The 18,850-nt window shown below is 28.4% G+C and overlaps 1 protein-coding gene across 3 annotated transcripts in view; it reads left to right on the plus strand.

Moving 5' to 3' along the window:
* Positions 1 to 214: 214 nt before the first annotated feature.
* Positions 215 to 18,850, plus strand: part of LOC107454584 (homeobox protein PKNOX1) — a 32,709-nt gene continuing 14,073 nt past the window's right edge. Inside the window, exons 1-6 of one of the 3 annotated variants that reach the window (XM_016071824.3) lie at positions 215 to 1,400; positions 5,740 to 5,982; positions 8,698 to 8,869; positions 12,688 to 12,906; positions 13,772 to 13,927; positions 18,050 to 18,149. In XM_016071824.3, the coding sequence (XP_015927310.1) occupies positions 5,756 to 5,982; positions 8,698 to 8,869; positions 12,688 to 12,906; positions 13,772 to 13,927; positions 18,050 to 18,149 (874 nt within the window). In that variant the 5' untranslated portion in view covers positions 215 to 1,400; positions 5,740 to 5,755. The remainder of the gene's footprint in view (positions 1,401 to 5,739; positions 5,983 to 8,697; positions 8,870 to 12,687; positions 12,907 to 13,771; positions 13,928 to 18,049; positions 18,150 to 18,850) is intronic. The other 2 variants (XM_016071825.4, XM_043040135.2) reach the window with 2 other exon arrangements.

Here is an 18,850-nt window from a genome sequence, read left to right on the forward strand (position 1 = left end):
ATTCGATTTTTCATATTTTATGTAAACTATACGAACAAACTAAAAAAATGATATTAAAAAATAAAAATATTTTTTAGCTATGCAGAAGAAAAAAAAATCATATCAACGGAGCGAATTTCCTTCAACACTCGAAAAATTCGATTTTTCTCTCATTTACCGTTTGCAGACGCGTCGCCAACAGAAACGAAAGTTACTAGTGATGAAAGTTGCTTTCACTGTAGTGCGTGAGAGAAAAATGAAAACTGAGGTTGGAGTTTTGTTTTTATTCTTATCCAAGAACATTTTTCTTCTTTGATAGACGGCGTCCGAATGCACAAGAGAAGTTCCTTCTTTCTCTACTTGCGGAGAAAGCCCTCCCTTTGTACACCCGTTGGACGTAGCAGTAGATTTATTCTTGTCATCGCGGATTTTCATGCCATCCCACCACTACTTTGGCGTTAAATTAGAGACGCCCACCGCTTTCGCCAACTAACTCGAAGTCCGAATTTTTGCGTAAAATTGGCTTCGGCGAGCCGGCCGCAAAGCGAAATCTTACCCACAGGGGATTTGTATCCCGCGCAATTAACGAAGTGTGCGACTGGGAGGGGCATCTGTCGCATACAAGCGACCACTCTATTCACGCTGCTCGGTGTCAGCAAAGCTGAGTGCCGCTGGAGGACGACCCAAGGATGTGTAGGAGCTCCGTATGGGGTGATTCAGTATCTCAGTTCCCAGTGAACCAAAGCCTTTGTTTTCGATTCTTTTATTTGCAGCAGCTACATATTTTAACTAAATTTAATCGAGATCAATCGTTTACAGCATTATGCATAAAAAACACGCTTTGTTTTTAAGTTTTTAAAATCATTTTTAAATATGAATTGATAAACATGAAAAATCCCCGACGGAGCTCGGATGACGTCAGACGCGTCAATTCTAGGGTGGGCCATAGTCAGCGATAATTGACGCCGCCATTTTTGACGAAGACTGACACTTAGGTAAGCTGCCACTCAAGTTGCTAAAACTATCCGTTCTCTGTGTATCTTGTTATTGACGAAAAGTATTAGTTATTTATTTTAATGTAATGTTTATTTGAAAAGATGTTTTATAGATTCCGAGACTTTTTTACCAAGCCTGAAAAATTAGTCACCGGTAATAATCGATAATAACAGATATTTGTAGCTGTCTTTCTTTGGAGTACAAAGAGGAATATAGAATAAACTCCAAAACAATTGATGTCTTTGTTAGTTTTATTGTTTTTGTTGTGGTAAACATAGCAAAAAAATGAGATTTTAATTAAACACGTATTAAAAATTGCAATCTATCTCAAAAATTAAATATTTCTATGTTGAAACTTCGAAAACTGTCATTTTTTAGTTTTATGGTGTGAAATTGAGATACGGGAACTTTTTGAAATATGAAAGGTAAGCTAAGTTTACAATAGGATAAATTGACTTTCACGGCCAATTTTATTTAAATGTTTGTTAAAAGCAAAGTTGTAATATTACAATTTAATATTAAATTGTGAATTTTATAAAGCATGTATCGCTGTATCCTAAGTATCTTCTATTAAATGTAAACAATTTGAGAGGGAGCACTTATGAAAATTTTTCTAATGATCAATTATTAAAAATTATTTTATCTATCTAATTTCTTAGGTATTATGGAGAAATTTGAATATTAATATATATATCTATATATTGTTTCACTTTCTTTCATTATATATTTGCCTTTTTTTAATTTTTTTTTTTTTGAAGGGAAAAAATATTGAAAAATTTATTATTTTAATTTGTTGGTTTTATTTAATTTTTATTCCCCTAATTTTTCTAAGCAATATCAATTTTTGACTATTAAGAGTAATTATTGACTATGTTTCTGAATTATAATTAACATAAAAAACCATTGTTTGACTGTAAGGATGATAAAGATATTTTAAGATTTTATTAATTAAATAAATAAATAAAATCTTAAAATATATTCTAATCTAATTCTTTTAGTCTCCTTTTTTGTAGTAATGAAAATGGGAGTGTTCCTTATCTATGAAATGTTTTTTTTTTGAAATTAAACAAAACGTAAAAGAATCGAAGCTTCATCTTTTCGCTTTTTCTTGTTTCCGAATATTAATAAATTATATTTTATTACTGTTGGATGATTTAATACTTAGTTCAACTTTTCGGAACCTTTAAGCAAAGTTCTCCCCCCCCCATATATTAAACTTCTTGGGAGCAACCACTCTCTGCTCCAAACAGTACTTAATGGAGGTTGGTCATTCTTAGGGGTTAACTCTATTTACTTCAAAATGTTATAGAAGCTACATAATTTATCACAAGCGATTTTAATTTTACTCAGTGTAATTTACTTGATGTGGAAAAGCCACTTTCGTTGGCGTCATGAAATCCACGTACCCACCTATACGAATAAATAGCCTTGATGTGTAAGTGGCTAATGGTACACAATATGATAGAAAAAAAATACGTATTTTATAAGAATTTAGTTTTCCGGAAACTAAATTAATAAATCTGGCGTAAAAAGTTGCATTTAACCTGCAGTCGCACGTAAAAGATCGCATTTTAACCTGCAGTCTTCTCTGCATAGTAAAACTGGTTTTTCCATGTTAAAGGATAGGGGAATAGTGTATAAGGGAGAAACGTACTCCCAATTTTGCCCATTTCCTTAACCACCAGTGGTTTAAGGAAACTGAATATTAATAGTGTTTGATAAGAACAATAGCAGACAAGCTTTGTTTCCCACTAGATTGTTTTTATTAACAAAATCTACTTAATTCTGTTCCTTGTTTTATATTTTTCTTAGTTAAATATAATTTTTTTTAGTGGTATTTTAGTTTGATTAGCTCTCTACCTAGTTTTTTATACATCAAATAGAAGAAAAAAAAGAAGAGGAAAACATGTCTTTATTCATGAAAGAGAATGTTCATATTATCGTCTGTTCACTTTTAATTATTTTCTTTAACCCATAGAAAACGTTGTTGTATAAAATTGACTTAATTAATCATCAATTTGTTATTTTTTTTAATAGAATATTGCATGTTATGATGCCTGTTTTCTTAAACAAAATCTTAAAAAATTTATATTATGAACCAGATAATTCTGGATACAAGACTTTCAACTGTATTACTGAATTATATCTATAGTGTTAAGTAAGATCTGTGCATCAGAACGAGTCAGAAAATAATATTTTAGCTGCTGAAAAGTATTGCATTGAAATTGTAACAAAAAAAATTAAAAAATTTGTTAAAATCTGTCTGTTCCTGCTAAAAAAATTTCTCCATAATTATATCTCTGTAATATCTTGATAGTTAAACTAAATATCTCTATAATTAAACTAAATCTCTAATATCTCTATAATTAAGCCAAAAAAAATTTAGCATTTTTATAAATTTTTTCACTTTGTCAAAAACTTACGTTATAAACATGTTTGAAACACAAAAACTAAAACACTTTTTAGTTTTTGAGTTTCATTGTTTGAATAATTGAAATAAATCAAGTTCTAATCCATATTATAATTTTTTTGCTCCCACAACTATTTAGAAAAAGCAGAAGTTTATAAATTTTTTCGGAATTTTCACTGTGTAATTTATAACTAGTTTTGTTCAAACAAAACGACCTACTCCACTGGGTGAGGCAGTTGCATGTTGATTTCTACCTCCATCTACCAAGATTTTTGATAGTGTTTGATTCTTTAGCTTACAGTACAGTTAGCACTCCTTTTTTATATATATATCTGCTCCACATTTAAAGTATGAATGTTTGGAGTAATAGGGCCTAACTGCTTTAGGCATTAGTGTTGCTAAATATATATCAATCTCCAGTTTCGTGTTGACATATTCAATTTGAAGTCTCTATCATACTTATTTTTTTTCGACTGACCCTTCTGTATACAGTGTCCGCCAACATGCATAATCATTGCTTAGTAGATTTTGCTGCTTTTCGTCATCAAATTTCTAAGAATGTAATCATTATATATGGATATCATTAAAATTTCTTCAGTTATCAGGCATAGGTCTGTCGTATAACAAAAAAGAAAAGAAAAACCCACTGTCACTCATTTAAAATGAGCCTTTGAGTTTGAGAGTCAAATTTTTTTAGTTTGGTTAGTTAATGAACTAATTAATTACTAACAACTTGCAGTCAAAAGAAAGATACTTACATTGACAGTAGGACTATCATTGCAAACTTCTAAGTTTTGAGGCTTTAGATTAGGTTCCCTCAATTTCATGCACGAGAGTTCTACAATATTAGGTTTTAAAATTCCATCGAGCCGTACATTTGTTCAATGATATGATTAAGTTAAGGAAGTTTATAAGTCAGAGGGGGGAAATTTTATCATAAGTCTAAAGTTTTTGATTTCATACATGATCATATTTTTTTAAATTTTGAATGAAAATTAGAATAGAATCGGCTTATTTTATGCGTTTTTGTTATTGTCTAAAATATATAAATATGATGCTTACATAATACAGAGTAAAAAAAAACAGAGCAATAAAAATGATTATCATTTTAATTTAAATGTGTTGTTCAACATTATTTTTGATTGAATAAATTAACAATATCATGTAAAATGTTTGCATTTTTCATAACATCTTCCAAATGCTAAACTGCAGAACTTTCATGTTTTTGATTTTATAGTCATTGATCAAATCAGTTTACTTAAAGTTTTATTATTTTAAAAATTCGTCTAACAATAAACAGACTATAATAATTCATCAAACTCTGAGCATCAGCCATGGAATTTGCACTACTAGTAATTATCTAAAATAATCTAGGTAAAATATATAGGAATTATAGTAATTATATAGTACAAGTAGTTATTTGGAATTAGATGATAATCCATATAATTAGAGAAATGAAAAACTGGGAAAATTTACATAATACATCATCATTGCAGACAATTTAAATTGAACATGACAGAACTTAAATTAGATATATATAAAAGAAAAACTATAAGAATTACTTAAACTACTCAAACTTTTCGGATTCTTAAAATATTTAGATGATTGGGGTAATAGCCCCACTAACCCTCCTCTTAATTCTGCTCTTGATGATAGCATCATTTGACACCAAAATATCATTAAAAAGGGTGGGAAGTAAAGGACTAGTTTTATAAAATTAGGAGAAATAGTGCTTCGTAACGTTTAGAATTTTTTTTTTCTATGTATAATTTTTATAAATTATGCAAAGCAATAAAGATACACGATAAGTAATTTTGAATTAGTAATTTATTCTGTAATGTTTGTTTTTCATTTTCTTTTTAAAGTTTACTTTTACTCAAATTGGTAAAAACTGAATGGTGTAAAAAATTCTGAACAAATATTTTTGAAAAAATTTTTATGTCATGATTAGTATTTTGTCAATTTCTTTCAAACTTCAGATTTTGACATTAAATTTTGTGTAAATTTGCATGTCAAAATATTCATACTGTCTTTATTAAAAGCTGATTCTTAAAAATTTATTTGCTTACTATATTTAAGCTGACAGGCTTAAACCTTTTTTTTCTTTAAATAATTAAGGCAAGATAACTATAGACAAGAAACCGAAGAAATGAACTTCTCTGGTTGTCAAGTGTGAGCAATTTTGCATTAAATGATGAAAATTAATTACTTGGGTGTTCTAATATCCTTAAAACTTCTTATTTCTTTCCTGTGCAGTTTAGACTTTTTACTATACTTGATATCAGTTTCATTAAAATATTTTCATTATCTTTCTGCCTATTTTTCTTTATTCAAATAATAATATTTATTTTCAGTTCGTTTTTGCCAAGTATGCAAGAACCTTCTCCGGGGAATGGAAAAATAGTTACAACTGGACTTCCGTCAAGCATTGCTGATTTTCGTGAATCTGGAATAGCCATGATTGGCCAGTGTATGGATGTATCAGAGGCTGCACTTGCAAGTGGCAGTCAAAATATGGTGCTTCAAAATCAGAATGTACCACCAAATGATCCTCAAACTCAAGCGCAATTTGAAGCTGACAAACGAGCTGTTTATAAGTATGCATTATTTTATCTTAAGAGTTCTAAAATAATAGTTGTTCAAATACTGTGTAAGCATTATTTTTTGTAATTTTGTTGTTTATTCCATTTTATCTACAAATCTAAAAAAAAATCAGAACACTTTTTGAATCATTTTTGAATGTGGTTTTTTCCTTAACAAATGTTATTATTTGGTAAAATGAATTTATAATGTATTATTATGCAATGCTGTAAATTCATATTGAAAAAGATTATTATTTATGCAAAATTTCAAGAATTTTTTCCCCCTGAAAGTTGGAGTAATTTTATAACAGTTTATAACAGTCTTGTAATTTTATAACAGTTAGTTCATACTTCCCATTTGTCAGCAAAAATAAAAATTATAAACCCCAATTCTTTTAGTTTCTTACTTAATATTTGGATAACCCCATATATGAATCTCAATATTTTGTTCTATTTTAATCATTATCATACTTGTTTTTCGAAAAATCTGATTTTGATCAAAGAATTTTGTTTGGAAAATCTAAATTTGGGAAAATTTCCTTTTTATGGTCGATTTTTAATATCTTAATGTAATAAAGTAGTTTTAACTTAATTGGCGATCGCAGCACTCGAATACGCCATCTGGGGAGAGACCGGTTTCATGCCTTTAGCCCTTGTCCCTCCCCTCTCCTCCTCTTTTTAGTTGTAAAGGAATGTACTACGATATTTTCCCTTTTCTTAATATTTTTCCTTTTTATTTGATAAAAATATTTTTTAAAATTTCCGTGATACTTTTCTTTAGAACTATGTTTAATGTAGTTTTCAGTTCCATATAGTTTTCCAACTTTAAAGATTTTAATCATTTTAGAGATTTTAATCATTAGATCAGATTTTAAACTAACATACTTCCTTCCTCTATGACTTTCCACACGCTAATAGGGAAAGCATGTGAAGTGTTGCCGTAGGTAGAGAGTTCTGCTCTACGCCACCTGTAGCCCATTTTGATCGCCAATAGTGCAAAATAATATCATCTAAACAGAGATGTGATTTTTATTTTGGTACTATTTATTGAAGCATCTTCTACATTGTTAAAAGACTGAATGCAACAGAAATGCAACCAAATTTTACGGGGAACAAACAAAAAAAAAAAAAAAAATTCTATTATAGTAGAGGAACAAAACCTTATTTTATAGGTTAAGCTTTTTTTCTTCTTGTTTTAAATTGTTGGTAATTTATATTTTTTCTATTTTTCTCTTTCACTCATGGATATCACAGAAAATGTTTCATATGTCTGTTTCCCTCAATTTTGCAATCGATTTTATTTTTCAATACCGAATAAACACTAACCTCTGCATTTAAAAGTTGTAATTTTCTTTAAACACATTTAATAATATCAAACAGCGTCACCCAATTTTTTCGGCTACGGAACCCTAAACGGTAACCCTAAGTTCATTAGCAGCAACTGGGATTATACTGAGCAGAAAAAAAAGTATCATTCTACATATTAAATAATTTAAAAATAATTAAATATTTAATATGATTTATTTCTTGGTTTATGCATTTGCTGAAAATGAATAAAACATCCTGAATTATGGTTTTTAAAAAAGAACTATTATAAACGATGAAAATACATAGTTATCATTAAAACATAATTCTTTATTCTGGAATTTAGTTATTTACTTAGAATTGAAAAGCTTAATAAGAAACACTTATGAAATTTTTATAAATGTATAATCTTTTCACAATTTATGCATTATATTGTTACTGAAAAAACAACAACAACATATATTTTAAATTTTACCACTATTTTTTAAATTTGCATTTAGCATAAAAAGTTCATATAAACTAGCAGAATATTGAATAAATTATGGATTATTGATTGAATATTATTATTGCTGGTTAAAAATATTCTAACCCTTTCAATAGAACCCTACGGTTACATGGGACACCTTTTGGGAATCACTGATATATAGTGTGGTTATGTTTTTGTAGCTTGTGCATTCAATGTTTCTGTATATTTTAATAATATACATAATTCCTTTTGTTTCTAAATGTAACTACAAAGTGTGAAAGTATAATTATATTTAAAGGTTATGATTTTCATTTAGATTATTTAAATAAGGATAAAAATTTACTCAATTCTCAATTACGAAGATGAATTAAGAGTTTTGTTTTTGTTTCAATTTTCATTTTAGAATTTTTGCTGAGGATTGTGTGGAAAGGTAAATTTTGTACCTAGATAGATAGTGGATATGTTGGATTCTAGATATTTATGTGCTCAATGTTTCCAGGCTGTATGCATTGTACCATATAATTCACGGTAGAACTCTGGAAGCAGAAATCCTCCAACACAGTAGATAATCAGAACATCTAACAAAATTTGTCTGAAAATCTACAGATATATAAGCAAATGAAAAGTGATGACTTTCAAGAATTCCAGATAATGTTCTTTAATTAACCAAACTTTTGAAATATAAAAACTTTTAAAAGTTAAGAAAAATTATTATTAAAAAAAATCTTAAATTTCTGAAAACTCTTGATTACTTAAAGGCTGTATAAGAACTTATTCCATTTTTTAAATTTCAATAATTTTTGCAATAATAGTCTTTGTCTGACAGTGTTAAAGTTACAGATAAAATTGAAGTTATGAAGATTGTGCTGCAGAACTAAACTCATTATGTCAAGTTTTTTTTTTTCATTATGAATTGTGTTTTTTTTTAATATCCTAATCTTTTGCTTGATTTTATTTAGACATCCTTTATTCCCTTTGTTGGCTCTTCTGTTTGAAAAGTGTGAATTGGCTACGCAAAGTGCTGAAGTATCCTCATCAGAAAGTTTTAATATGGACATACAAGCCTTTGTACAACATCAAGAACGTGACAGGAAGCCTTTTTTCAGTGATGATCCTGATGTTGATAGCTTAGTAAGAAACGATTTTACATATTGTTTTCATTTTGTGTTTTCAAATTCCATATTCTTTTTCTTATTAATTTTGATGTATGATGGTAGTTGTTTTTAATTTTGTACTTGTGCATACAAATAGTTATAAGCAGTACTATAGATGTAAAATTCTTATAAGTTTGGGTTAAACATTTTTAAATACCTGGTTATTTATGAATTTTTTTGAAAGCTCAATTGCAAACCTTTTTTCATTACTTTTTTTAATGCAACCATGTAGCTCCACTGGGTATTTATAGTTTTTAAATGTTTTTTTGGAATTGATATATAAGTTTTAGAATTTATTATTGGAAACTAAAAATGTTATATTATTTCAAGAAAAATAATTGTTACATGCTTTAGAAATGAAAAAGAATTATAAATACCCCTACCCATTGGTAGGGCTGCAAGTTTGTTGCTGGTAAAAAGACCCAAAATTCGCTGGAAATTTTGAAAATTACGCAGATTCTAAACATAAAAAAATTTATTATATAAATTATGCAAAAGACAGAAATTGCGCAAATAATAAAAAAAGCTTAAAAAATGCACAACAAAAGTATTTCTTTTAATTTCAAGCAATATTGATATTTTTATTTAAATGAACAGAATTTTGGTACAAAGTATTGTACATTGTCAGATTATTCTCATTTATGCTTCATCTTTCATCACTTAATACATTTTTATACTTTCTACTCGATCTTTCTGCATCCACACTGTTTGTAGGCACCGACAAACATTGAATTGCCTTTGGATAGTGTTCAGTCTTTGATTGATCAATTTTTCCTTCATCAACACGCAATTCCTTGACCATTGCTTTGTAAGAAGTAATTGCTGTGAAAACTCAAAACATTCTGCATTCAAACTACTAGTTACAAAAGCCTTATCTCCCTATCATCTAAGAAACTGATCCCTATTTAAGAAATCACAAGAAGCCGCCCAGGAAAAATTGTTTGGATATCTAGAAAGGCAGTAGAAATTTCATTACTGAGTGCAATAGCCTGTGTAACAATTTTTCTGTCAAAGATTTGATTTATACCAGTTTCCTTCTTTTGTGATTCCAATTTCTTTTGTACTCTTACTGACTTCAGGAAGGTAATCCTATCTGCCTATTACCCTAAAAAAAGTGAAAATTTCTGTTAAATGAAAATAATATATTAAAAATGCAAAGAAAAATTAAGCAATTTTTGCTCAAATCAAAACATATTGAGAAATCTGCGGATTTTAGAGAAAAAGAGGACATTATCACGGAAATTCGCTCCGCGACAAAACTGCAGCACTACCCATTGGGTATTTACCCGACCCCCAGTACAAGCTTTTTAATTTAACCTAGTTTTAACTTGAAGAAAGTTTGAATTATGTAAAATTTTAACTAGGAAAAATAATATACTAATAATATACTTTAATAAACTTAGCTTCCATTTTGTGCTTTATAATGCTTATCTTTAATGGTTTTTATGTTTGTTACTTACAAGGAATAATTCTTGAAATTTGCTAGTTTTTCCCTAGAAATTGACTTACGGGTTCTTAAAGTTTTTTTTTTGTGTATATTTTTAGTGTTTCAATAACTTTATTTACTTAGTTTTTATCCTTATCTTTTCAATGATACCAAAAGGAAAATAAAATAAAAAAATTATAAATAAATAAGATTATAGAGGTTAAGAACATTAATCTACTACTTTCAGTTATACAAGTCTGTTAAATTTATTCAAATTACTATGTGGTTTTGTAGGTCTGACCCAAAAATTTTGAAGCAATTATTTTCCTTCTTTTTTCTTACGTACTTTTTTCATAAAAATTTGTGGTATGGTATCAAGTTTTTTTTAATTTTAATTAATTTCAAATGGAATGAATGTATGTATCTATATATTATTGTGTTCTACTTATTTTTATATTTTATTTTTACCCATTTTTTAAATAACCCATACTTTCTACCATTTAAAATTTTTTACGAGCTTATTATGATTTTACTATCTGAATTTTTAGCCTTTTTTGTTAAATGTTTAAATTATTTATTTTGTAGTGATGGTCAAAATCACTCAAAATTCTTTTTAATGTTTCAAGAATAAAATGTTAATTCATAACCTTTGCTATCGCTCTAAAAAAAATTTCTGCTTAGTTACTGCATAAATTCTTTAATTTTTGGAAGGTATTGTAACCAAACATTAGGCATGGATAACTTGCTTATGGATAATTGGAAATTTATTTAATTTAATTTTACTTGCAATATAGTAAGAAAACCTCATTTTGAGATAATACGCTCTGAAAACAATACTTTTGATTTCATAGGTAAAAAATGAAACATTAAAAAGATACACTGTACCTTTAAAATTTAAAAGTACAACAGCACATTTTTCTAAGGAATAGTATATATGTAACACCTATTTTTTATCTGTGTACCTTTTAATGATACATGTATTAAGTGATACTATGTATTCATGTTTCTGACCTATTTATATTAATATGTACTGATATACCAACTTGTAAAGCATAAAGTTTATGTATCCCTAGTGTCAACTTTTGAGGAACAAAGGTTATCTATCCCTGATGCCGACTCGTGAAGCACTAAGTTCATGTATTCCTGTACCTTTAAAATTTAAAAGTACAACATAACTCTCATTTCACACTTGTGTGCCGCTTATTGAAACACATATTTCAAAGGAATAATAGATATATAACTTTTATTTTCTATCTGTACCTTTTAATGATACATGTATTAAGTGATACTGTGTATTCATGTTTCTGACCCATTTACATCAATATGTATTGATATACCAACTGTCAACTTTTGAAGGACAAAGGTTATGTCTTCCGGACAATAAGTTGTGAAGATAAATTTTATGTATCCTTACATAACACACACACAAACAGTTGGGATACATAAACTTTGTTCTTCACAAGTTCGCATTAGGGATAGGTAAGCTTTACGCTTCACAAGTTATCATTAAGGATATTTAAACTTTGCCTTTCGACAACCTGGTATCAGGGAAATTTAAACTTTATGATTCACAAGTTGGCATTACAGATACATAAATTCCTACTTTACAAGTTGGCATTAGGAGTGCATAAACTTTGTGCTTCACAAGTGTGCAGATTTTGCACCATTTTCATAATCACAGTGCATTATCTAGAGATGGACAAAACATAACAATTATAAATAAGCGTTAATTTACAACAGTTATAAGATACCATCATATTCTCAAAAAACGTTTTATACAACAAAAGATCTTTATAATTATGATGATACAAATAACTTTAATATCTTCTATGAAGTTCATTATTGACGTAAACCACATTGGTTGATTTCTCACCGCCAACTTCCCTTTAATTATTTTGCACATAATCCATATTAACTGCAAGCAGTAGTTCTTCAGTGTCTTAAGACTTAATATCTTCAGTGTCTTAAGACTTAATTCATCTTGCGATGAAAAGTACTGAAAATGTAAGGGAATGACAGAATTGAAGCATGCAAAAACTATGTAAATTCTCGTCGTTTGCATTCTTTTGCATCATGCACAGCTGAAAGAAAGGGCCTCACTGTTTTATAACTCCAAAAGCTCAGCAAATGATTTATCTATCTTTCAACGGATAAAAACGTTTTTGTACCTTTGATCTCTGAAGTGTCTTCCTTTTTATGAGGTACATAAGTAATGTAACTGTTATGTGAAGTAAATAAATAATACAATATGTTTGTACCTTTAATTGTATTCGTACAGTTTTCAGAGTGTATTTGCTATTCATGCTGATAATACCATGCTATATTTTTGTTAAACAGAAATGTTGCTTAAAGTAAATGTTCATTTTTAGATGGTGAAGGCTATCCAAGTATTAAGGATACACTTATTAGAGCTGGAGAAGGTCCAAGAGCTTTGTAAAGACTTTTGCAATCGATATATAGCTTGTTTAAAAAACAAGATGCAGAGTGAGAATTTACTAAGGCCAGATTATCCTGGATTAGGAAATAATATTCCAAGTTCAGGTTCCAGTACTCCTTCTAGTGGAGGAAGCAGCTCACAACCTCTTCCAGTAAGATATAAATTTTTTTTTAAAATTAAAAAATTGAATATGTTAATTTCTAATTACGTTGTCAGTTTCTGTTGTAACAGAAGTTCATATTCAAAATATAGTAGACTCTTGATTAACCAGGATAGTTTAAAATGCCTCGTTTTAAATGAGCTCAAGATTTTGATAAATATTTATGACATTAAAATTTTATTAGTACGAAAAAAAAACTAAAGTTTTACTGTTGGTATTTAGATAGTATAAATTGCAATACAATAAAAAGAATTTTTTTCAGTGTGCTTTTTTTAAAAAAGTTATTTTGCTTTTTTTGAGGGTGAAGTGGTATTTGGTCCCAGTTAATCCAGAGAAAACCGCACATGAGAAAAAATTCATATCGAGGAAAAATTGAGTCATTTTTTGAGTTATTGTTACTAATATTGGGTAAAAAATTGAAATTTATAATAAACATATCTAAATTTGAATGTAAGATGCAACTTTTTCTTAAAAAAAATTGTTCGAACTCTTATTTGAGTAATTACATTACTTAATATTTACATAAATAAGTAAATTTTCTTACATAAATTAGCAATTTCCTCTCAACTGTTATTTAATTACATTATACATAACTTAGTTATTTAATTACATTAAGATCTAATTTATTAAAATGAAAAGTAGTCTATTCAAATATTGGTTACAAACATTTTCAGTGTCTTAGGTTAAGATGTAGGTAGTTAAATTCCGTTTCTGCTTAAAGAGCAATCGCAATTTTTTCTTTTATTAAGCTAAATAGCTTTTAATTCTAAAATAAATTTATTAACTAAAGATTCAAGCAATAAATACAACAAACTTTGAAACTAACACTGATTTTTTTAAAATTTTATTTCTTAAGGTTCCTGGAAGTAACGGAACAATCAATAATTATGTGATTCAATCTCCTAATCCAATGCCTGTGAATAACAACAATATCCAAAACCAGATTGTATCTGGTGGTAGTTTATATCAAATGGTTCAGACACCTCAAGGTATCATGGCCCAACCAATTCAGGTACCTTCTAGTTTTTTTTATGTTGTTTTAATACATATAATTGTTTAAAAATATGCTATTGCAAATGTGAATACTTATTTATGAAGTATTATTTTTACTTGCAAGTGTCAATGTGTTTTACATAAAAATATGATGTAGTTTTATTGGTCTAAAAGCATCGATATTTGCAATTAAAAAAAAATAAGATGCACAATATATTAATATGATACACAATCAATAAATTTTATTACAAGTTGTTATAAAGTAACTAATTTTTTTTAAAGCTTTGGTTAATGTGTTTAATACTAACATTCAAAACAGTTGTCCTTGTGTGAAATATAATATTGCTTATTCAAAATTTCATTCGTAATAATATAAATTTTTATGTGATTGGTTTCATGCTGGGTTCACAGTTGTCTTGATATTCTTGATTTTCTTGAGAAAAAATATTTTGTCCCGAGTTTTAGCTTTTTCTCCTGATATTCTAGAATCTTCTCTCTCTGTGTAGAGCATCTCATTTTCAACGATTACAATTGCTGGTTTATAATACTGGGGGGTAATGCCTCCTGTTGGATGCTCCTTGGTGGGATAAAAATAAATAATTCCTGGAGAAGACGATATAATACTGAACTGTATAAAATCTACAGAGAGCCAGATATTGTGAAATTCATTAAAATACATCGAATGAACTGGGCAGCTCACATTTTCAGAAGGAATGATTACTCAAATTTTAAAAAAATCCTGTTACATAAACCCCTAACGAACAGGAAAAGAGGTAGACCCAGACTGAGATGGCTGGATTTAGTTGAGACTGATTTCCTTACTCTAAAGGAGAAAAACTGGCGAACAAGTGTCAAAAGTAGAGAGAAGTGGATTCGAATTCAAAGGAAGGCACTGGCCCACCCTGGGCTGTCTAGCCAAATATGATGATGATGAATGCCCCCTGTTCACTATTGCTCACCAACCCTGATTATTTCGTAGCATGAAAGAGTTTTTCCTACGAAAGTTCAAACTTTTCACTTATAGGTACTAAAAGGAATTATGTTTGCTTACACCTGTGCCCCCACTTCCCACATTCAAATATTTCCATTATGATTCTATTAAGATCTATTCTGCTGTGCAATAGAAAAATGAATGTAGACGACAAAAAATTCAAAACTGAAATTTTTATGTGTTAGGGATTTTTGTATGATAAGCTTCTTATTGCAAATAATTTTGTGTTCAAAAAAAAATTTGGTTTTTAAATACAAATTTTTATAAATTCTATTTTAGTATTCATAGCATTATCAGTAGGAAGAAAATAGTTGTCCAGCCACTTTTGTCAAAATCTCTTGTGAAGCTCTTAGGTTGTTTTTTTTTAATTATATGGCAGTATTAAGTGTAAATAAATAATTTTGCTTTGCAATAATTTTTTTTAAAAATAACTTTTAAAAGGAAAAGTGTATTGTCCTAACAAATTTAGTGAGTTGACAACTGTAATTAAATATCTTCCCTTATCAACTAGGCTGATATATTAAATGCAATTAGTGCATGCATCTCATTGTGCTTGATGCTGATTGTCAAGTTTGTAATCATTTAAGGAATCGCTTTAACCATAATTCATAATGGTATATTAACGTAATTTGCTCTAAAAATAATAATTGTAAAACTATTGATAAGTTAAGTTACTTTTAGATAAGTTTTAGTCTTTTAGGTTTAAACTCTTTAATTTAAAAAATAATCAAAATCAAAAATGTAATAATAGCAGAGTGGAAAATGCCTTTAAATTAGAATTAACATTACAGGTAAATACCTTTAATTTAGAAAAATAATTGAAAGGAAAACAACACTTTTTGACTCATATTAATTTTATGCTGATGTTTACCAAAAAGAAATATGGAAATTGATTAGAATTGGAGATTTTTTTTTATGTAGTTAGAATCAATATGAAGAATCAAAACATTTGGATTTTTGATCCAACATCTTTATAGTTTAATTTATAATGCTAGTCAAATAACAAATTTTGATTGTTCAAGCTTAATGTCCACCCAATCCACTAATTATATACATGGTTCAAGCATGTAGCTTTACTCTATTATATTTATTGTTTCTCACTTTTGGGAATTCTGTCATTTTATGAAAGAAGAAGAATTCAAATAACAATTTTACATTATCAAATTTTTATTCTAATGAATTCATGGGCCAAATGCTTATTTATTACTTTCAGGAAATTTTGTTGGGGGGAATTTAGTTGCTCACAATTATTGTTTCCCCTCTTTCACCTCAAATAAAAAGGATCCCACCAAATCAAGATTAATATTTTAAATTGAGGGATCAGCCACTGAATTAGTTTCACACAAAAATGTTCATCTTATTCAGTGTGTTATGGTTTTGAGTAAAACTTACTAACTACATTAACTATTGACATATAAACTACTTTAAAATTTTTTGAGTAATGCTTAGTTAATGTTCCATAGTTTTATTTAATTAAAATAACAAATTGATTCTGTTTTTTTTAATGCAACAGTATTATAAAAATTTTCTATATATTTATCTCATGCTATTATGAGTTGTTAAATGTTCCATTAATAAAATTATACTGGAAACTGTTAAAACTGGATCTTTATTGAAGTATTCGTATACTGGAACTGTATTAGAGTATTAATTTTTTATTGATTTGCGATCAAAGTCACTTTTATTATTCTTAAGTAGTTTTATTAATTTGTTCCTTACACTTTCTAAAAGTACTCATAATTGTAAACTCTTCCAAAAATATCCTGGTTTTGTCTTGATTTTTTTCTTTGGCTCACTAGAAGGCCTGTTTTCTAACAAAAAATAATTGTCAAAATAAAATTGTATTTTTTTTTCTGTAATAGGTGTTATTCTAAATCATAATTTGTTAGGGGGATACATTACCATACATTGACATTATTTCATGGATTTTCTCTTTTAAAGAAGAATGCAACATTTTTAGTCAAGCTATTCAAGAACTCCCCCTCCTAAATTTTGTTATTAATATTATGAATACACATACATGGCAAGAAACATTTTAGCAGCAAAATTTTAGCCATCATTGTTTTGCTTTTATGGTAATTAAGGGTATTGACTAATGAAATGACCATTTGTAATTAATGTGCAATGTCTAATAAGATTACTATGCAATCTTATGTGGTTTGCTTTGCGAAACAAGCTCACTTTGCTTGTTACTAAGTTAAACCCATTTAAAATGTTTTCTAGTGTAAAATCGTAAAAATTTAAATCATTGAAAACTTAATAACGAATTCCTCCTAGAAAAATTTAAATTTTTAGTCAATAATAAGTTACAGTAAAAATTTTAAATTGAAATGAATCATCTGCTATAGAAAAACATCCACCATGGCCACGTTCAATGTATTTCCCGGAACAATTGTTTTACTTTGCCCAGAAGCAAACAGCATACAAACTATATATTTTGGTTATGGAACCGATGTCATGTACTTCAACATCAATGGTTAAATCATGTATGATAGCACGTCTTCACATTTATTCAATGTTTCATTCTTCAGAACTGTCATCAATCTTTCTTCTACTCTTCAAGCACGCTTTTTTTAAAAAATTATATTGAAAAAGTGTAACAACATTACTAATCCTCATTTTTCAATGAATAAAAATAACAATGAATTAAATTATTATTGAACCTGCTTAAGTTTATTTGAAACATAATACAGAACACTTCGTTTGTAAAAATGAACTATTTGCTTTTAACCTTTTAATTCTTCCTAAGTTATAACTCAGTTTGTTTCAGCTTTTTGTTGTCCACAGGAGAAAATAATTTTCATTCAGAATTTTGTAAACAGGTACAGTTATGTTTTCGTGCTTATAATAGCCCACACACTTGATATTTGAATTCTATATTGCTAACCCAAAAAGGAAGTGAGAACTTTCTTTGCCGCAATGTCGCACAAAGTGAAATATTTATACGTATTACTAATTCCAATAAATATTCTAAAACTATTAAATTTCAAGAAACTGAAGCAAGTCATATTGATACAGTAGTGTTTCATAGTAGTTTGCATTTCATTTGTCATTAACTTTCCTATTATTTCCTTTTCTTTGCTTTTCTTTTTTGTTGAAAGTGGGATGTACATTTTTTAAAAAAAAAAACACTTAATTTTTATTATGTAGGTTAGTCCGAACTCAAATGCTCACATAGTTCATGGAAGTACTCCATTATCTCAAATTGGTGCATCTTCAATACCTCATGACAATAGAATGCCACCAATCGGTAAGATTTTAATTTGTTATTTGAAGTTAAAATTATTATTGTGACAATAACTTTTTTATATTTACAGTTATTAAATTTTTTTTATTGTAAAATAAAAATAAATTAAGTTCAAATTAATAATATGAGGGTCATTTCTAAAGTAAGATCTGATTATGCAAAGTGTCCATGCATCCTGTTCTAGGTCAGTAACTTTTGGCAAGTCTCTCACTACACCGCCATTACATTTCATGTATCTGCAGGTATTGATTATACTGCTTCGTTTGTCACCATGTCAATCAGTAATCCTGCTGACTGTGAAGTGCGTCCAGTTGTTAGGTTTTTAAATGCAAAAAAAAGTTTGTTTGACTGAAATTCATCAGCAGTTTGTTAAAGTTTATGGTGAAGGTGTAATGAATGATGGAAATGTGTGTAAATTGTGTAGGCTTTTAAATGAAGGAAGAACAAGTGTTTGAGGCGTGTTGAGGAAGAACAATCTTGGTAGCCTACTGTTATAAATGAAGTACAGTAGGGAACCGATTATCCGGAACGATCGGGACCATCGCTATTCCGGATAACTGATTTTTCCGGTTTTCTGAATCGCTACAAAAAGCCGTTTTTTTTATTGTTAAACCCAACTAAAAAAAAAAAAAATTTTTGGAAATAATCTTAAAAAGAAGAAAAAACGATGAAATAATACACTAATGATTATTTCCAAAACGATG

The sequence above is a fragment of the Parasteatoda tepidariorum genome, chromosome 5, assembly GCF_043381705.1.
Source record: "Parasteatoda tepidariorum isolate YZ-2023 chromosome 5, CAS_Ptep_4.0, whole genome shotgun sequence".
In the NCBI taxonomy this organism is placed as follows: Eukaryota; Metazoa; Arthropoda; class Arachnida; order Araneae; family Theridiidae; genus Parasteatoda; species Parasteatoda tepidariorum.